Genomic DNA, 22529 nt, shown 5'->3' on the forward strand with positions numbered 1-22529 from the left:
CAAGTCCATTTTCAACCAATAAATGAAGAAATTTCTGAAAACGAAGGCCTCGGAACGCCTATAAAAAACTATAATAAAGTAATGCAGCTAATCCCGGAATTCGATGGCTCTAACGTTGAAACGTTTATAAATCATATCCAAACGGCAGCGAAACGATTAGCCGTGGATCAACACGAGTTACTTCTTTGCGGAATAGTGGCACAGAAACTTACAGGAAGAGCAAAAAATTCAATAAGAACGGATACCACTCCAAATTTCCCGCAATTTTACGAGAAATTAAGATACCTTTACGGAAAAGCTCAGAATATTTCGGCTCTAGAAGTCCAGAGAGACACCTGCATTCAACGGCAGAACGAGTCCATCGATGAGTTTATAAACCGCTTTCTTCGCATCCACGATGAGATCATCCATGCAGTAAATTCGCAAGGTACTGGCATTGCAACTATTTGTGTACAAGAACAGCTATATCAACAGAAGGCAGTGGAAGTATTTCGCCGAAATGTAAAACCTGAAATTGGCGATCATCTTTATTCGTTCGAATTTAATCTACTCAACGAGGCATTCTCCAAGGCAAGAGCCTTTGAAGCAGAGCTCCAGTTAAGAAAATTGAGAATGCAACGCTATGAATCTAAGAGACCGTTTCAACAAAATTCGCGGTTTCAACCAAAGGAGTGCAACTACTGCAAAAAACGCGGACACGAAGAAAAGGAGTGCAGAACGAAAGCCTTCCATCAACAACGAGGACAACAAAATTTTCGAGAACGTCAGCCCATCGTCAAACCGCCGGACCGAGCATCGCATCATTTACGTGCAACCGATCAGGAGCCGGACCAGTACGACAACGAGAGATACACCGAGGACCCGGAGGAACGTACGTCAGAGCTCCCAGAATTAAACTGAAGATACCAGGTTTTAAAGACACTATATTTTTAATAGATACGGGCTCAGATATATCACTAATTCATGAAATGTTTATCGAAAATCTTAAGTTACCGAGAATAGATCCGATAATTATATCTGGCGTAACAACGCATTCAATAAAGACTAAATACGGGGTTATAGTAGAAATGTTCGGAAAAAAACAAACATTTCATGTGTTAGATGATCATTCACCGGTACAACATCAGGGAATATTAGGGATCGATTTTCTTACGAAAAATAATTTCGTTTTCTCGAACGAGCATCTAGTTTTAAACGGAAAAGAATTTAAGCGATGCGATAAACCTCACCCTAACGACGTCAATATAAAGAAAGATGTATTAGTTATATTTAAAGATGATACTGGAGCAGTCACAAAAATGAACGATTCTAATAAACCGATATTACCGAAGCATTTATATTCCGAAATAAAAAGCATTGAAGATTTTCACGAAACATCGATCTACTCGACTTCAAAATTGACACTAGATAACGCGCGTTTAAATTTATTGAAAGAAAATACCCGCCTTTCACATATCTCAGAACACTCTAACGATATCTGGGATATAATATTAGAATTTCATGACATTTTTACCCTACCAGGAGATCCTCTCCCTCTCACCAATTTAATCCAACACGAAATTAAAACAACGGACGAAAATCCCATAAATGTAAAACAATATCGCTATCCTCCAATACATCAGGAAGAAATTAAAAATCAAATTAGAGACATGCTCGCAAAAGGAATTATACAAGAATCAGATTCACCTTATAATTCCCCTCTCTGGATAGTGCCTAAAAAGCAGGATGCTTCAGGCAAACTTAAATGGAGATTAGTGATCGACTATAGAAAATTAAACGAAAAGACCATCCAAGATGCCTATCCTCTTCCAAATACTAACGAAATCTTCGACCAGCTGGGCAATGCCCGTTACTTTTCCGCTTTCGATTTAGCATCGGGTTTCCATCAGATCGGCATGAGTCAGAAAGATATTCAAAAAACTGCATTTTCCACTCCGGACGGGCACTATGAGTATACTCGCATGCCCTTCGGTTTAAAGAACGCACCTCCGACATTCCAACGGATGATGAACAAAGGTTTAAAGGGGCTGATCGGAAATAACTGCTTTGTTTATATTGACGACATTATAGTATATGGTAAAACTATCGAAGAGCACAATAAGAATTTAAGAATATTATTCGAGAGACTAAGACAAGTCGGATTGAAATTGCAACCGGACAAATGCGAATATCTCAGACCGGAATTAGAATATTTAGGACATGTTATATCGGAACGCGGAATACAGCCTAATCCTAACAGAATAGAAAAGGTTAAGAATTATCCAGTGCCAAGAAATCCGAAAGAAATTAAGCAGTTTCTCGGACTAGTCGGTTATTATCGCAAATTCATTAAAGACTTCTCAAGAATAGCCAAGTCTTTAACATATTTACTCCAAAAATCCACTAATTTTCAATGGACAAACGAACAGCAGCACTCTTTTGAAACTCTCAAATCTAAATTATTGTCGCAACCGGTACTTACTTATCCCGATTGGAATAAACCTTTTATCTTGACCACAGACGCGTCAAACGAAGCGATAGGAGCCATTCTTTCACAGGGAATAATAGGCAAAGATAAGCCATTGGCTTTTGCCTCTCGTACTTTAAATAAAGCCGAAACACGATATAGTACAACAGAAAAGGAACTGCTTGCGATTGTATGGGCGACCAAACATTTTAGACAATATTTGTATGGAAAAAAATTCACAATTATAACAGATCATAAACCTTTAGTCTGGTTAATGAATGTAAAAGATCCAAATTCGAGATTAATGAGATGGAGGTTAAAACTAGAAGAATTTGACTATGAAATAATCTATAAATCAGGAAAAACGAACACTAACGCCGATGCTTTATCCCGAATTCCCGTAAACGCAATTGACTCTTTCATGACAGATAAAGAAATCGAACAAGTATTTTCAGAGATAATAAAGAAACGTGAAATTAAAATTGCTTTTAACAAAAACACAGTCCCAGGATGGTCAAACATTGATCCGAAAACCATCTCCATAGAAAACCTTTTAGACATAATCCAACCAATCTTACAAGATTCACATGCCGACCCTGATAACTGGACTTTACATTTTGTCGGACCGATCGATACAAAAATTCAAAATATAATCGACACCTTAATCGAGACCTATAATCTGCAATCTAAAACGAAAGTTATAATAGAGGGACAACCATCTGAAAAATCTGAAAAAGATATTCCTAAACCATCATCCTCTAAACCAAACATTAATAAACAAATAATAACAAAGAATCAAGTTGGGAGACAAAGTAACAAAACAATACTTTTCATTGAAAATCCTCCTGAGATCACTAGAGAGAACGAAATTTACGTCTCACCTCACGCTACACATAGACAATTAAGTATTAAACTACATGATTTTCTAAATGAAAACGATCATCACATCAATATAATACATGACCAAAAAGAAATCAATAAATTAATTTCCGTTATTGATGAATACTATCTTGGAGATAAACTATATATATACATTTCTAAATATTTGTCGGAAATTACAAATAAGAATGAAATAATATCAGATGCTCATTCGGGTATATTAGGTGGTCATTATTCAGTAGAAAAAACATTACAAAAAATTAGACAAAAATATAATTGGCCTAATATAACTGTAGACGTTAAAGAATTTATCAGCAAATGCGAGACATGTCAATTTAATAAGCCAGGTACCCAAAAACCTTACATTTATTCCACACCAGATATCCCTCAAGCTCCTAACGAGAAGATATCCATTGACATTATGGGTCCATTTGAAATAACGAGCAGAGGAAACCGATACATCCTTGTCACCCAAGATTATCTAACTCGATATATTCTAGTAGAACCCTTGATAGATAAATCGACAGCCGCGATTATCAGGGCATTATGGTATTCATGGCTCCGATATTTCGGTAAGCCAAAAGAACTTCTCTCCGACAACGCTCAAGAATTTATCTCAAATGAATTTAACACTTTATGCGATAAATTGCACATTAAACACGTACTTACGTCGGTTTATCACCCGCAATCGAACGGGAAAAACGAGAGATCGCACTTAATACTAACGGAATATATAAGACATTACATTAACGAAGATGAGCAATGGGATATGATACTACCCCAAGCGATGCTCACGTATAATTACACGATTAATAAAAATACAGGTTACACACCCTACGAATTACAGTTTGGTAGAGAGCCTAATCACATCTTCAGTGAAGAAGATGAAAGATTGACTCTCCAACAACAAATTGAAAATTTACGTACTCAACACGAAAATAAATTAGAGGAAGCGCGTAGGAGCATACGCGAATATCAAGACGATAATCTTCCTGCAAAAACTTACGCACCAATTGAAAACAATGATTTGGTGCTAGTGAAAAACTTCAATGCTAAGTCGTTCGAACCACAATGGAAAGGTCCATTTCCTGTTGTTCGACACGACAAATTCATAACTTATCACATTAGAGAAAAGGGAGAAATTAAACAATATCATAGAAGTGATATCAAACCCTTTATTTCAGGCGATCGAAATGGATCTGATACGGATCATTCCGATCTTTCTCCTCCTGACTCTCCAGGGTCATCATGTTAGCAGCACAGAAAAATACTCGATCAAACAATTAAACAACGACGAAGTCATATATCTCGAAACGCTAGGCAAAGTTAAATTATATCACGAACAATGGAAAATTGTAATAGGATACAACTTATTTGAACTAGAGCAAAACTACCAAATGCTCAAAAATACATATATAGAATTATCCAACAAATGTCTTTATAAACAGAGTTGGACTTGCTCCTCCAAAAGCCGTATTAATAAAAGATTAGACTATTTAAAAGAAATTGCGAATGATCTAGAAAACGTCTTTTATCTCGCAGGACTTCGAACGATGTCGAGAACTAAACGCGGATTATTTGATTTTGTAGGAGAAATAAGCAAAACATTATTCGGAACTTTATCCGATGCTGACGCAAGTTATTATAATAAAGAATTAGATAGTTTATATAAGGATCAGAAAAACATTATACAATATGTAAGAAATCAAACTAGCATAATACTTAAGTCCCTAGATAGCAATGAAAAAATTATTGACGTTACATCACAGTCAATAGGTCGAATAAATGAACGATTTAATCATCTTAGGAATTTGACTTTAATTAATGAAATGAATATTTGGATAGATGAGTCGCTATTAGACGTAGACGAAGAGTTAAGAAAATTTGCTAACGAACTAAGAAAAGCCGAAGAATTAATTGTGGACGGAAGACATGGAACGATTAAACCGTACATTTTATCACCCAAGGAATTATTTAACATTTTAAGGCAACATAAACATGTAGATAATTTTCCAGTGCCTTTGGAAGAAATACATTATACAACCCTTATTGATATAAGCGAAATATCGATAGCACTAACAGAGAAACGACTAATTATTCAACTGGTAATCCCGCTAATAGAAGACAAGATCTTAGATTTAACTAAAGTAATATCTCTTCCTAGACACGGTTGGTTAAGACAATCAATAATAGATACAACCCAGAGACTTATTCTATTAGATCCATTTAGAACTACCTTTATGCCAATTAACGAATTAGAATTAAGTTTAGCAAAGAAACTCGGAAAGTATCAGTTACTAAAACGAACGTATCCGGATTACAAATTAGGAATAAAGGATAATTGTCTAACAGAAATAATCACTAAGCGTGAAACAGAAAAATGTACAACAAAGTACATGCAAATTCAAAACACGTTATGGATCCAACTTCATACAAATCAGGATTGGATAGGAATTGCACCTAGAGAAGAAAATTTGCATATACTTTGCTCCGATAAAATCCCTCGTAACGTGCGAGTATATCAAAATTTTATAATTCATCTAGAACCAGACTGTACAGCAATTTCCGACACAGCAACTTTAAAACCAGAAAACTTAATAAAAGACAAAATTGAGGTTCATAAAACAATTCATGTAATTAATCTAAAATCAATTAATGAAACCTTAATGAAATACAACTTGACTGACATACCAATGGATCTAATAAAAGAGATTCACGTTAACCCAGAACATTTGCAAACTCTAGGTAAAACCTTAGACGAACTGGACAATATAGCAGAACGAATATCGGAACATAAAAGAACTGTTACTTGGAAAGAAACATTTATGTACTATTTGCATTTAACAGGATATATAGCCCTTGGCTCTGTCCTCTTTGTATTTCTCTATAAAATTGGACTATTTTCCAGTATTATCAATCTATTCAAACAACTGCTTGGAAATTGCTATAATCAATGCAGCTTCGGGAATCGTGCACCTACACAACACGCCCATTTCACCGCTTACGCCCAAAATGAAGGAATAAATTCAGAAGTATTAAGACGACTGCTTACCAATAAAATTTGACTATACGCCAAATTTTTCCATAAGGGCGGAGGTGTGGGCAGCGGCCACGTATCCCTTTTTGGAATGTACATTACTAATGATTAGATACCATTTTCCTTTTTCGATTAGATAGATACTAAGAGCATTCTTCGTTATATGACTAATGATCGGATTTTCCATTACTAAGGAAACTTCCATTTAGATAATCGAACCTTTCAGTTTCAAAGTTTTGTTTTTGATAAAAGATGATATCATTCGAAAGAATGCAACGAAAGAGGGAAATGCGTATTAGCTTCACCATATAAATATAGGCATCAGGAACCGCAGCGGCAGTTCCTCGTTATTCGTCAAAGTGAAAACTCTGTATCTTTAATTGTAAACTACAATTACGACCTTATTGTAAAAAAAAAAAGAAATAAATTCTTTTTTGAAATAATAAACTTGGCGAATCTTACAAGATAAAGCTAAAATTAAAAAATTTAAAACTTGCATACTTTAAATGAAAGAGATAATAATGTTAGTAGAGCTGCAATTAAACGTTGTCCATTCTATGATGAAATGGAAATATTATATGGCTGCAGACCAAATACAGCAGCAAGCTCATGTCATTCAGGAATCGATAATTGCATTCCATAATTGCATTCTTTCCATCATTGCCATCCAATGAGATGGCCTACTTTTCATCTTTTCCATCATTGTCATTATTGCCATCGTTGCCATCATTGTCATCCCATTTTCATCATTGCCATTATTATTACGCCATTGCCGCCACTGCCGACATTGCCACCATTTTTATTATTGCCATCATCGCCATCTTTTTGATAACATTTCCATCATTGCATTCATTCCATTATGCGATTCTATTTCCATATTGCCATTCCATTGCCATCATTAACATCGAGAACATTGTCATAATTGCCATCCTTTCCACCATTGCCGTCATTGCCGTCGGGCTATATATATTGTCATTGTCATTATTTCCAAATTGTCATTATTGCCATTCCATTAACATCATTGCATTCATTCCAATATTTCCATCCCATTGCCATCCCATTTCCATCATTTCCACAATTGCCATCGATTAATATCGAGAATAATTTGATTAAAATCCGTTACTTTACTGATTAACACTTTAATATCTTATATCATATATTATTATATAATTCTTTGTTAATTTTTTTTTGTAAAGTTTTGATTAATCTTTACGTAATATTTCGTAAAAGCTGTTGAAAGGTTGTATTAAAATCAGATCAATAATCTTCACGTTTGTAAGTTAGAGAATAAAAATAATACTCAAGTATCCATATATTTCATTGATTTTTATTACATTATTATTATTATTATTATTATTATTATTATTATTTATTGTGCCATATTAATCGCGCGTATTGTCATTTGTAAATCATGCGTATGCATGTATATGCCATTGTAACATAATAAAAAAAGAGTGGGCGCTTTCTAGTCTCTCTACGTCCCTGCGCAGAAATCGTCCGAAATCCTCTTTCTAAATTTTACAGCCTAAACGTAGCACGGAAAACGTAACGGGTCGAGAGGGGAGTGAAGAGGAGGGTATCCATAGAGATAACATCGCCGCTTGCTCCATGTCTATCACCGCGATGCTTTCTCTCTCTAACTGAAGGCCTAAACAATTAAAGGACAATCACGTTAAAAGAGAAAGAGAGAAAGAGTGAGAGAGAGAGAGAGAGTTGCGTCAAGATTTAAAAAAATTAAAAAAGCTAATTTTTTCAAAAGCATAATTTGAAGACATTTAAATAATAAAGAATTATGTAAAAATAAAAAGATGGTATATTTATTTGTGGAAAGACATTTATTTCTTCTTCATCATATGATGCGATGTTAATTACAATTATTTTTTAAGTACTGCGTAAAATGAATGTTTCTTTATTAAAGAACCAAATTCTCTGTTACTATTAAACATCTTTTTTAAGTAAAAATATGAATGTGCAAAATATGGGCATAAACGTATTGATATGTATTAATATCAATGTTAATGTAAATTATTCAGACTATAATAAATAAAAAATTACACGAAAGTAGACGTAATTAATCATTTGTGCACATTCTCGACCCCTGTTCTGGACGCAACACACGCGATACGCGTCATATTTTATTTACAGCAAAATGGATGTTAGCACGGACAACAACCTACATCCATTTCTCGAGAGATGGATGTGGGTTGTTGTGCGTGCTAACATCCACACTGTTTTTAACGGCGGGTTGCAAAATAGATGTGACACGTAGCAAGGTCCGTGGATTGGCGTTGGAGGGGAAGGAAGGTCGTTGCATAGCCGCCATTTTCGAGACAGCGAGTCAGTGTTAGTGTATGTACGTAGATAGTAAGGTACTACAGCTATTAGTTGTGTGAGTGAGCGAGTGTGCAGTAAAAGTATGGCCGCCGCCATTTTCGTTCCACATCGTTGAAGTGGATGCAACGACCTTCCTTCCCCTCCAACGCTAATCCACGGACCTTGACACGTAGTTCCCATTCTGGCCAGAATAGATGTGCGTCACTAGTACGGGAGTTTCGAAGCGTTATAGGAAAAAGGCCGCTGTGGCCGCTCTCAGGGTGTTTACGATAACTAATCGGATCTCGGATTGGATTGAACAATGGTACTCAACGTAAGTATAGAAAATTTCCCTAGGCTAATCGGATTGACGATTGCTGTCTCAAATGTAATCCGATTGATGACGAAAGCGTGGAGACCGAGAAGCATGCTTGAAAAGTAAGTCTCTTTATTTTTTTAAATAATAACACAAAAAATCAAAGATTAAGTTAAAAAGAATGATTTGAATTTAGATTTATTGTAATTTTTTTTGTCTAAACACTGGATTTCGTTTAAATTTCTGTTTGTAAAAATTAATTAATCTATTCTAAAGTTTGTGGTTATATCGGAAACAAATCAAAATTAATAAAACAATTATTAATTATTAGGTACATATTAAAGCATATAATATTTCAAGCATATCATATAGAATTCCTGTTTATTATAAACTTAGTAAACATAACTTTGAAATTATTCAACTACATTATACATTAATCAATATTAATTTATATGTTAAAAATCAATAATGTTTCTAAAAATGTTCTTTTTATTCTTTTCCAGATCGTAAATAAACTTCAATTCTATGAATAAATAAAAATTACTGGAAAATGGATTTATATGAAGAGGGCATTATTGAACAATATACAATTTGTGCTAACTTAAAATTTGTAAAATCTACTTTTCTTTATTAGTTGTTTATTAGAGAGTAATAATATAAAAATGTAATATACGCATCATATATGCATACAATTATTTTAATTTTATTTATGTATATTCCGTTCTTATATTATTACTCTCTAATGAACAACTAACAAAGAATAGCAGATTTTACAAATTTTAAGTTAGCACAAATTGATAATGTTCAATAATGCCCTTTCAATCCATTTTCCAGTAATTTTTATTTATTCTTGGAGTTGAAGTTTATTTACGATCTGGAAAAGAATAAAAAAAACATTTTCAGATACATTATTGATTTTTAACATATAAATTAATATTGATTAATGTATAATGTAATTGAATAATTTCAAAGTTATTTTTACTGAGTTTATAATAAACAGGAATTCTATATGATATGCTTGAAATATTATATGCTTTAATATGTACCTAATAATTAATAATTGTTTTATTAATTTTGATTTGTTTCCGATATAACCACAAACTTTAGAATAGATTAATTAATTTTTATAAACAGAAATTTAAACGAAATCCAGTGTTTAGACAAAAAAATTACAATAAATCTAAATTCAAATCATTCTTTTTAACTTTATCTTTGATTTTTTGTGTTATTATTTAAAAAAATAAAGAGACTTTTCAAGCATGCTTCTCGGTCTTCACGCTTTCGTCATCAATCGGATTACATTTGAGACAGCAATCGTCAATCCGATTAGCCTAGGGAAATTTTCTATACCTACGTTGAGTACCATTGTTCAATCCAATCCGAGATCCGATTAGTTATCGTAAACACCCATCGTTACGTCGAATCCAATTTCCTGCGTAAGAAACGCTGTGTATACATGCATTGGTAACCAACGACATACAGAATGGACTGCTGATGACCGTGGTGGGGGTAGAAAGACACATAGAGTGAGAAGCAGACGATACGAAGAACGTTCGTTCTCTGTCTACTAAGTTTGATTGGTTGTTGTGGCCCCAGCAACCAATCAGACTTAGTAGAGAACAAACGTTCTTCGTATTGTCTGCCTCTCACTCTATGTGTCTTTCTACCCCCACCACGGTCATCAGCAGTCCATTCTGTATGTCGATGTTGGTAACACATGTATTACTTAAATAAGCAGAACAAAATTGAAAGATAGATAATGATATCAGCGTAAATTAAGAAACAGTTTTATATCAAATTTATTATTTATAATAACTATTCTGTAATAATATTCTATCATACTCAACTTTCTTGCGATATGTTGATACAAAATTTTAAGGTTATACCATAGTTGTACATTAATAGATATGTCCGTGTTGCTTGAATTTCTTGCATGTAAAATGCTTTTTTTTTCTTAAATGCCTAACATTTATTTTGTTTTAAATATATAAATTTTTGAAAATTACAAGAAACAGGAATACATGCCCGCACAGGTTAGATTCGCACATAGATGATTCACACATACTAGTGTGCAGAGTATCAGTTCCACGTGAGGCGTATTTTCCGAGTCGCGTAAATTACAAAAACCAATCGTAAATTTGTTTAGCATTTTTGTTAGAGAGTACAAGAGAAACCCTAATCAGCAATTGGTTGCATTAGATACGCATTTCTTGAAAATCCGCGAAATACGCTTCATGTAAAAGAAGGCTTTTAAATGGCGTAACATATTTTAGTGAGTTACTAGAATATGCAAATTACGCTACGCAAGTTACGCCCCATGTGACGGCACCCTCAAAATTATTATATCTGATATGCTCAATGCACACAACACGCGTCAACGCGTTACGCGTGGCGATGTAGCCAATCATTTTTTCGCTTTTATGGAAAAAAAATAAGAAAGCAAAAGAATGATTGGCTATCCGCCACGCGTAACGCGTTGACGCGTCCTGTGTGCATTGACCCTTAGGCCGGTATTCATAGGGCCGTATTCATAGTCCAAGCTCAAGGCAGCGCTTAAGATCGTCTTGGCCAAGACCATCTTATTCAATCAAGATCGTCTTAAGTCATAAGAATTCATAGTCGCCAAATAAGGTGACCTTCGCGAAGAAGATTTTGCTCAAGTAATTCTTATTTGATTTGACATCGACTTGACGAAGACGATCTTAAGATTGTACTTATTTGCCGTTTGGCTATTTTCGTAATATTCCCTAGGACTCCTCCAATAGAAACGTTGCATTTAAGTAATTTGTATATTGTAATACTATCTTATATATTATTAAGCTATGATTTTAATTTCATTTGAACTGAAGAGTTAACGGAATCGGCAGGTAATTGTTAAGTATTATTAATTAATATTAAATATTGCAAATATACCAGGGATGGCCTAGAGTATTTCGCTCGAGCACAAAGAAATCCTTATGATAAGCATATTTACATTCGTCTTTCACCGTGATGTCTCTCAGTTTTTACGAGTGATCCACATTTTACACTGCCTGATAAAATTGCCAATAAAATAGCCTCCAGCACAATTCGTTTCTAGTTAGCCGATATTATTTTTGCATGAGTAGGCGCTCAAGATAAACCAAGGTGATGATGACAATTCAGCGACTAGCTGACTAGCTGAGCTGTATAAATATATATATATATCTGCTTATGTTCACACCGTCCTTCTGAAAAATAAATTTATTGTTGTAATGCAATGTACCACATGCAGAACAGTTTTTTCTGATTTGTGTCATTATTGATATTAATAGTTTAAAATTTAATACTACACTTAAGGTTTATAATAGCCGTAACCGTAAGAAATTGGTTAATCGTCGATTATTTTCTTATAAATTAACTATGATTGGTCAATTTCTTACGGTTACGGCTATTATAAACCCACTTTAAGTAATTATAAACCAGCCTTAAGAATGCAGAACTTTTTTATTATCACTACAGATTTTACTTCAGATCAATTAAAAGTATGACCTTGGCCTAGTTTACACCGAGTACTTGATACACGTACTAACTAGTAATTTTCTATTAAATTGTTTTGATTTCGGCAATAAATTTAAAAAATAGTATATTAAGTTGGTATGATATGAATCAAGATAATTAAATATATGTATTATGTATACACGTATTGTCGACAGTAAGATAAATTAATAGAAAGTTACGAGTTAGTACGCGTATCAAGTGCTCGATGTAAACTAGGCCTATGACCGGAGCACGCGAACCACTTAACCTTCAAAAGCCTTGCTTAATACGTCCTCGGACACGTCTTCGCGAAGATCGTCTTATTTATAAATGTGTGCGTGAAATAAGACAGTCTTAAATGACTATGAATTAATGACTAACAAGGTAGCCTTAAGAACATGCTTAGATGTGTTTATGAATCACATTAAGACATTCTCAAATAAAATCATCTTGAACAAGGCAAGCCTTGAGCATTTGCTTAAATCCTACCTTGTTTTTCGACTATGAATCTAGAGGGCACCTTAAGATTAAACTTAAGGTGATCTTAAGAATAAGTTCCGACTATGAATACGGGCCATAGTCGATTCTTATTTCAAGATCGTCTTAAGTAACGTCTTAAGATGCTAATACGGTTCTTTGATTTGTTGATGACATCTTAAGGTGATACTTAAGATGATCTTAAATATCTGAATCGACTATGAATACCGGCCTTAGTCCGACAGCTGGCGGCAGGCGGCGCGGAGGTCAGAAACACACTCACGAGTGGTGTTTTCGAACGCAGCCCAGCAGTGCCGTGTAGTGATGGACAGGTGGAGTCGTGGTGTCGACGTATTCAAGATGGCGAACACGGTGAACGAAGTTATGGCACAGGCGAACGAAAACTTAACGGAATACCAAAATGTAAATGCAACGAGAACGCCGTCGACGCCCGAAGGAATGGCGATTGCGTACGGTAGCCTCATTATTATGGCGATTCTGCCAATTTTCCTTGGTAGCTATCGTGCAGTCAAACACCATAAGGAACAGCAGGTTAGCCACGCGTTTTGACATATGTTGTTCCGCGTACGTTCTTACGAAATCTTTTCGATTCCTATATATCGCTTTGACGATAAGTAGCATTTTTTGCGCGACTACCAAATAATTCTCGCGACGTAGTCTTCGATGTTCATTTTTTTCTATGTGCATTGGTGCTCGTAAAATTCAAATCACTGTAACGCAACGAGTCAGAGCTGTATAGAAACAGCGGCGATAATTTCAAAGTTATGTATTTAAATACCTTTTTGTCGAATTTTTTTTGTTTGACTATTTTACCTTCTATTTTGTAGCAATTGTATAAAACTAGTGGCGAGCAACCTGACACGATGTCTCGCAGAGAAGCTGCCATGTTTCCTCTCATCTCCAGTATTACTTTAGTTGGATTGTATATACTATATAAGGTAATCGAATGTTTTTACATATACATACGTAAAATACTTAGCGAAATATTATTTGAAATGGTTTTTAACAGGTATTTGCGAAAGAGTACGTTAATCTGATATTGGCTGGATATTTCTTCTTTCTCGGTATTCTAGCTTTGTGTCATCTTACGAGGTAATTTAGCTTTTCGTACGATTGTAAATATATCGTTAAAACTCTAACATTTTCAATGAAATATTTATTTTGATTATCGACTAGTCTTTGTTTATTTCCGACTACGAGTAAATTCTCGCGTTATCGAATTTTAGCCCATTGATTTCGTCGTTGGTACCTGCTGCGATTCCAAAAACGCAGTATCATATTTTATTTACGCAAGGAAAGGACGATAAAGAGGAACATATAATTAACTACAAGTTTAATCTTCATGACATTGTGTGTCTCGTGTGCTGCTCGCTCGTGGGTGCCTGGTATCTTCTGAAAAAAGTAAATGAAAGTTCCGTGCAAATTTATATGTAGACTATTTGAGATTTTTCAGATTTTTGTTGTATCTTTACATTTTTGTTCTTTTTTTCAGCACTGGATAGCCAACAATCTGTTTGGCATAGCGTTTGCTATTAACGGAGTCGAATTGTTACATCTCACCAATGTTGTGACTGGATGCATATTACTTTGCGGTCTTCTGTTTTATGATGCATTTTGGGTGTTTGGAACGGATGTAATGGTGACGGTCGCAAAGTCTTTCGAAGTACCCATTAAGCTCGTATTTCCACAAGATCTTTTGGAAAAGGGCTTGAACGCTGGTAATTTTGCCATGTTGGGATTAGGTGACATCGTATTGCCTGGTATCTTTATCGCGTTGCTTTTGCGATTCGACAATAGTTTGAGCAGGAAAACCAACGTCTACTTCTATTCGACATTTTTTGCATACTTTATGGGATTACTCGCCACCATAACGATCATGCACTTATTTAATCACGCACAACCTGCTCTGCTATATTTAGTACCTGCGTGTATAGGTACGCCATTGCTCTTGGCGTTAGTCAAGGGAGACCTCAAAGCACTGTTTTCGTAAGTATTTTCTAAATTTTCATCGTCACATCTGTTTCTTCGCGTTTTCGATATATACGCAGGTGCGTAAAAAGCTGTTTTTTTTTTTAATTATATTTCAGGTACGAGGATCATCCGTCACCACCTGCGAATGTGGCGCAACATTCGGAACAAACGCAAGTAGAAGCGAAAAAAGAAAAATAATATCTTGATTTACTATAAAGAGCATACCGATTTGCGAAATTATCTTGTAATTATCTTTCGAATTTATTGTGCGTATGTGGTAAAAGAAAAACGAGTAATAGTCGATGGTTCGAGCTCAAAACATACAATCGTGCATTGTCAAGTATAATATCTTGTAATTATATGTTGCATATACGTGAATCGCAAGATATATCGGGGTATGAAACGATTCGCAATGAACAACGTTCGCGAATATCGCTTCGATCTGAACGGGAAGAATCCAGAACGTAAGATTTAGGAATGTGATAACCAAGAGCGCCGTTTCATTTGCATGCGAAAGAAACGGTCTTTGTATCACTCGTGTATGATATCGACGATCGACGTTTCGGGATAGTGTTGGAAAAAAAGCACTGTTGTCCGGAAAAATGTTAAATGATGAAACAGAATTTCATTGTGTCGTTACTTCACAGGCTTGAGACGGAAAGAGAGTATGAAAAAGAGAAAATGGAATAAAAATACTTCCAATTGCTGATTTATATTTCGTACGCAGTACGTATGAGACTGCTTTAAGACGAGTTTACCTAAGTTTTGCGATATGTTACAATTTGCGGTGCGTTGTATAATTCTAAAATTTAATTTGATACAAGTTTCAATTCCAGTTCCAGTTATCTATAAGTTTTTATAAATATTCCAGAATTTTTGACAACTTTTTTACCATGTGTGAATGGTAATCGTGAATTATGAATGTAAAAGTAATTTTGTTTCCTTGTGACGCATTAAACGAATTAATATTAAGTATATTAGTAAGAAATTATTTCCTATGATAAAATTATTATAACGAGATATTAAACATGTACCTTTGTAGTACACAAACACTATATATGTATATCCGATAATTATCCATTTCTCACAAAAATTTTATATATATGTATATAGTATAATATATATGTATAAAATTTGTGAGATGGATATTTATCGAATTTATTAAAATGAATATAAATGTTTTGTCCAGAGAAATATAATGTATATACAAATTAAAAATCTGTTAAAGTTGCACAATTCTTTTTTATTCGCGAAAAAATTTGAAGGAAAATTGTAACTCTAATAAGAATAAAAGAGGTATTCTCGCTTTTTATTCACTGTTAGAAATTGCTTATAAACAATATTATTACAATGTTCTAAAATTTTTGTATTCCGACATTCTCCTGTTTGACACAATTTTTCCTGTTTGTATAAATGTTTCACTATTAAAATCCTAGGCAAAAAATGAAGATAAAAAATATATATATACATATATATATATATATATATACACACACACACACACACATATATCAACATATATATATATATATATATATATATATATATATATATATATACATATATATATATATATATATATATAACTTTTTTTTCTCTCCCATTCTTGCTTTTATTCTTAAGTGTCGTACACATGTACGTGCGTATAATAGGAAAGAAGCGTTAAAACACATCGATGTGTTTTCATAACTGGATGAAAAAATGTAAATGGTTACAGACATTGATAATTTTATCATCAAATTACATTTACGTCTTTTATTTTTAATAATGGAAATATTTTTCCTACAAAATAAAATATAAAATAATCGTTTCTTTTATGCTTTAGCAGCACTTTCCACAGCCAAGTTTTCAGCAGTTATTGGTTGCATATCTTTAATTCCATCCTTGGATATCTTTTGAACTTTGAAATTTGGCAAATTAACGATTAACCGTTTCTGAATTTCTCGAACACATTTCTTCAATAACACATATGCTTCTTCTTCGGTACAATCTGCAAAAAAATATTTCTATTCGTTGATACCTTTCGAAATTTATACTTCTAGCAATAAAATGTAGTCGTGCGCTGTGTAACACAGTTACGCAATGTCTTGTAGGCAAAACGCTCCTTAACTTTTCTATTATAATTTTTTAATTTCAACGGTACATCTCACTGCCAAAATATAATGTTGGTATCCATGGACACCAACATTATATTTTGGCAGTGATAGAACACAAAAGTCATAATAATATAAGGATATCGTGTGTCATACTTGATGATATTGTATCATAAGAGAATCTAATATGTACTTGTATGTGACGAAATGAAGTCCTTGTGATTATGACTATTCTGCCGCGGGAATAAAACGTAATTCATGTCACAGCATTTTAGCTATCTACAATCGTATCAACTTGTATCATAGTTGGAAAACGCAGGTCTCGCGTCGTGTTACACAGTATCGTCTGTGTACATTGCTAGAAAGCATCCATTAATTTGTCCGCCGTTTTATAGCGAATTCAGTTAAACGCAATGTATCAGTACACTACTGATACATAGGTTAAAGCCATGATACAGATTGATGTGCGTAACGTGTGTTCGGTATATATGTATAGATACATAATTGGATTAAACTGCAAAATTATTCGTATACTTAACCGTGTTTAGCAAAATATATTTTGAACAATGTATTTTTATCGCTCGAGATATTTGCATTTCGTTTTTACATTCATCGTCAGATTAGATCGATGTACGATGACTTTAATGCGCGTTGGCGTACGTTAGTACGTCCAATTACAAGTTTGCTACTATTTCTCGATGCGTCTTACCATATTTATAATATCTGTCTAAAACAGACATAGAAAACATTCCACCATATCCATGAGTGGCGTAAGGGACTCGTACGCAGGATGCCAAATAATCGATAAAATATAATTCTGGTCCCGAATCGTCGTCGTATCCAGCCAAAAGCATATTGACAAAGTATGGAGTCCTGCTTCTAAGATAATCGGCTAGATTTCTTCTTGTGAAACAAGCTGCAGCTTTGGGGGATAGTTCGTACCCATTTCGCATCTTGTACAGCTGAATATTCTTCCCAATGTATTCCGAAAACTGTGTAGTGTCGCCCGATTCTCCAGATATCGCCATAACAAGCTTGTCGGAGATCTTGTGAATTTTGTGTTCATCTGTAAAATATTTATTAATAGATGTAATAATTTATAACATAGCGATAAATAATTTCAAATCTGTATAATTTACAACATTTTTTGCAACAATAATTGTTAGCGTAACAATGCGACGTACATACAGCTAATTTCATCAAAATCGGAGGTGAAAAGTTAATCTGAACAATTATCGATTTTTATTATGATTTACATACGCGCATCATCAATGAGACGAGAATTACATAGGAATATAAAAACATCTTACCGCTTTTCATAACTATAATAGACTGTGCGGTTGTCATATCCGCGGCAACTAACACGAAATCTTTGCACTGAATACCGATTAAGCATTCCATTTTCGTGCGCACGCTTTTGTATCCGCTATCTTGATAGTAAGCGTTAAGTTAAACGTTAAACGACACAACAAAACTGCCTGTCACGACCGAACCAGCAAACGACGAGTTAACCTCTCGATATTACGGAATGACTCTCGCACCACAGTGCTCGTGCACATGAAAATGCATGAAAATGCATGTCAGCGATGCTAACCAATCAACGCTTCCCATGACTCGCGTTGTCCACATTTGCCGTATCGAATTTGAACACATTTGAGCTGCGGTCAATCGGGCGCTACAAGTCGCTATCTTTCTACATACTTACAGTTTGTGATTAACGTAACAACGACTAGCGCCATGGATAAAGAAACTTTCGTGATTGCCAATTCGCGATTGTTATTAACACAAATATTTGAGTAATACATGTTATTAAAATCTTCATTTTTTATTATACAAACACTTGATCATAAACAAGTACGCATATTTATAATGCAGTAACATTATATATGATATATTGCTTTAAAATTTCAATCTGTTTGATTATTTGACATCTCTGTAAATAATCAAACTTAAATGCAGAGATAACATTAAAATTGCAGTTTATAATAAAAATAAAAAAATTTTGAGTTATAAATACATAAACATATCTACGAAACATCGATGATGATAGATGTGTTTATTAGAATAATAAAATAAATCATAAAATCAATACTTAACAGCAAACGAGAACAGCAGCGGCGGTTTATCGAAATAAAAGTTTTTGAATAATATATTTGTCAAAAGTTAGATCGAAATTTGAAATATAAATATTTTACAATTATTTCAAAAACCGTTTGATTAATTCTTTATTTAAAACGTTACCATGCTGAATACGTGATAATATTTCATACTTTAGAAATAATTGTTCATTTTTGTAAGCATCATATTATGTGTACTTGAATTAAATTTCTAAATATTTAACACTTAACGTGCAGCTACAAATGCTTTTCTTAATTATTGAACAATTTCTTTCCAAATTATTAATTTTATTTGAAAGACTAGTAGCAGAATGAAATGAATAAACAGATAACGTTCTATTCTATTCCAACAGAATCCGTCGAGATCTGCTGCAAAGAGATTTATAGCAATCTTGCGGCAGATTTCTGCGTAATCATGTACTTATTATTTAATTATATCTTGTATGAATGAGGGCAATAAAAAATGACAAATTAAGATATTTTCGTGAAAAATGTATCTCGTAAAATATCGTAAAATTATACCTAAAATTGACTTTACTGTGTGTGTGTGTGTATGTGTGTGTGTATGTGTGTATTTGATTTTTAATGCAAAAGTTTGTCAGCTTTTTGACATTTAAAACTCTCAACAATAGTTTCAACATTACTGTAATTTGAAACCTATTGTATCCTTGACGATTTTCATTTATCTTACAAAATCTTTACAAATTTACAAGTTTGAAATATTATTTATTTAAAAATAATATTCGATAATTGTACCATCATATATTCATAATAGCGCCGCGTAGCAACGTTATTGAATATCCGAAAGATACACGTATATTGATGATTATACACGTAATCCTTGCATTCCTTGTATTCCGAAGCGAGCAAGATATTTAATTCCCTCGCATACCAAAGCACGTCGTCGAAGATAGACGATAAATAGACTCTCGCGACGGAGAGTCGTGGTTATCTGCGAACGTATACATACGTGCATGCGAATATTTACGTGAGCGTGAATCCGCCCGCCACGTGCCGTGATACCGCTACATAGCTAAGGTTATCTGTGTCGAATAGCTGTAGTGGCCGCATCGGCCGCTGCTGTTCACGTCTACTCTGCTGCTCTTTACCGCGCGCGCGGAAACGCCTACAGAAAATCATTATTTATTATATATATACACACACACACACACACACACACACACACATATATATGCGGACTCTATCAACCTCCGATTCTTATTACACCTAGCTATCATCGATCGATCGATCTGTCGGTCTATTTTCTGCCTATTTTTACGAATGCTTTATATATACGTAGGTACTGAAAATCTATATAGTATGAACATAGACGTGGAAAATCTTTATTGACGCGACCATAATTGAAATCCCAATATAAGTTTTCAGTACTTTGGCAGTAAATTTAGGAAGGCAAGGTGAAAGATAAAAAGAGATAGAAAGACCTTTATTTCTTAAAAAAAAAAAAAAAAAAAAAAAGTTTGCAAAGCGGTGCCTTTAGAATAAGAAAAAAAAAATTAAGATTACTCAAATATTATACACAATATTTTATTGATTTACGTACGTAAATCAATTGAGAGTCTGATGCACTCGTCGTCAGTAACTCTCTATTAATAGCTGGGATTGCTTTATGGAAAAATTGTTCAATGAAAAGATTTAACCACAATAAAGTACGTTGTATACGTACAACGTGAAAGATTGATTCGTTATGAGCGTTCGTTGTATCGTACGTAGAACCGTGTTGCCCATCTGAATTTTCCGAATTCAGACGGTAGTCAAAGAATGCGATATCGCGCGCGTGCGCGCATGACACATCGCGTGACGCATTCAACCGCGAAGACGGATACGCGTTTTCGGAAAGTAGTAAGGCGCTTAACCTGGAAACCATACTCGAGAAGTCAAAACGAGGATAGCCCATGGCACCGCGCATGTAAACAGAGCGTGTTGAGCGACGCGATCGTCGATAAAGGATCGCTATGTGGACACGCGTGCTCTTTCGTCTCTGTGATTCCCCGCTCCCAATTATGCCCTCGCGCATATAACGACACGTCGCGCCGTCGCGCCACATTTTCAAACGCTAGTGATTCCACGATGAGGTTCCAATCGCCGATTGGTGCCACGCGCCAACGTGATGCACGCGCAATTTATTTCCAAGAAAGAAACAATCGACGTATCGACTACTTAAATTAATTAAACGAACAAAATAACTGAGAGCTGATTCTACAAGTCGAATATTAGGTATCTACAGAGACACAAATGCACACGTTTAAGAGAGTGAGAAATCGAGGTGAGAGAATGAGGAAGAAGCGAATAAATCCAACAATTTAGTGACATTGAGTGACACCTCTTTTCTGATGGCAGCGTAATTGTAAGCGCCTGTAATCTGTAATACTTTAGGACTTGTGGACTCGCTCAAAGGTGAGTCACGCATGTAAAAGCTGTTAGGCTGATTTAATTAAAAATTATATTTGATCGCATCAAAGCGCACTCTGATGCAGAAACTCGGCGGTCGAACTGGGAAACTCGCCGCGAAACTTGTCGCGCATCCGCGAAGGTCGTTCGACGCCGCGTCGGGCGTCGAGCGCCGTTCCGTTACGCTCAGCTTGAATACATTCGCGACTCGTAATACGTTCACTGAACTCGCCACGATCAACCATGCCAACGAGTGCCCCAGAGGGAGGAGGTATTCCGTCGCCGCCCGATCGATCCGCGGACTGCGATTAGCGAGATCCTCCTAATAAGAAGATCCAACGCAGCATCCCGCTACTGAAACAGTTATGATGGATCGCCAATTCTTTTTCCGTCAACATTAGCCGTCGATATGCACCCGTTTACATTACATTATATTATACGGCATACGCTGCAGCGTTCCCGATTATGAACGAAAAGAAAACGCACGTTACAATGAATGCGCAAAAGTTATTAGAGCTGAAAAGAAAGAATAGAGCACGATTATGCTTGATAATGAAATCGAAAAATTGACAAGACGCTTCTCGTTTCACTATGCGCATCATCATCACCATCCATCGCACCTATTAAGAGACGCGATCGCGACGAATTTGGACACTCGGAACACTCGGAGCGAGCGATTTATAAGGGAGAGAAAGAATCTTTGTTTAATTTGAGATTGCATATGTACCAATTGCACATGCCTACGTAAACGCGTTTAAACCAAATTTAAAGGAGTTTTAAGAAATAATTTGAAATTGTAAAAAAGTTATATACAGAGTTATACATAGAATTTTTTTTAAGAAAACTGCTCTGCGCGCGCGTATATGCACGCACATTTTTCTTTTTCAGCTAATTGCACATCTAATTGCACTTATTTATTTAATAAACATCTACAAATTTTAGTACGGTTAAA

The 22529-nt window shown here is 34.7% G+C and overlaps 3 protein-coding genes across 3 annotated transcripts; 2 read left to right on the forward strand and 1 right to left on the reverse strand.

Annotated features, from left to right (window-relative positions):
• Positions 1 to 5564: 5564 nt before the first annotated feature.
• LOC120358235 lies at positions 5565 to 6774 on the forward strand (the record flags this gene model as incomplete). The annotated part of the gene is given in 1 exon segment (XM_039451775.1): positions 5565 to 6774. A coding segment is annotated over 1 exon segment (825 nt). The 3' UTR covers positions 6391 to 6774.
• A 6482-nt stretch (positions 6775 to 13256) lies between these two features.
• On the forward strand, positions 13257 to 16280 carry LOC105202060 (minor histocompatibility antigen H13). The gene is made up of 6 exons (XM_011170438.3): positions 13257 to 13518; positions 13815 to 13925; positions 13997 to 14079; positions 14214 to 14388; positions 14480 to 14973; positions 15075 to 16280. The coding sequence occupies exons 1-6, from the start codon at positions 13291 to 13293 to the stop codon at positions 15154 to 15156; spliced, it is 1173 nt and encodes a 390-aa protein (XP_011168740.1). The 5' UTR covers positions 13257 to 13290; the 3' UTR covers positions 15157 to 16280.
• A 413-nt stretch (positions 16281 to 16693) lies between these two features.
• Positions 16694 to 18627, reverse strand: LOC105202053 (proteasome subunit beta type-2). Its single transcript, XM_011170426.3, has 3 exons — positions 18362 to 18627; positions 17761 to 18117; positions 16694 to 16948 (listed from the first exon to the last, which is right to left on the reverse strand). Exons 1-3 carry the CDS (start codon positions 18450 to 18452, stop codon positions 16773 to 16775), a joined length of 624 nt encoding a protein of 207 aa, XP_011168728.1. The 5' UTR covers positions 18453 to 18627; the 3' UTR covers positions 16694 to 16772.
• Positions 18628 to 22529: the final 3902 nt, after the last annotated feature.

The sequence above is a fragment of the Solenopsis invicta genome, chromosome 7 (genome assembly GCF_016802725.1).
Source record: "Solenopsis invicta isolate M01_SB chromosome 7, UNIL_Sinv_3.0, whole genome shotgun sequence".
Taxonomy (NCBI): Eukaryota; Metazoa; Arthropoda; class Insecta; order Hymenoptera; family Formicidae; genus Solenopsis; species Solenopsis invicta.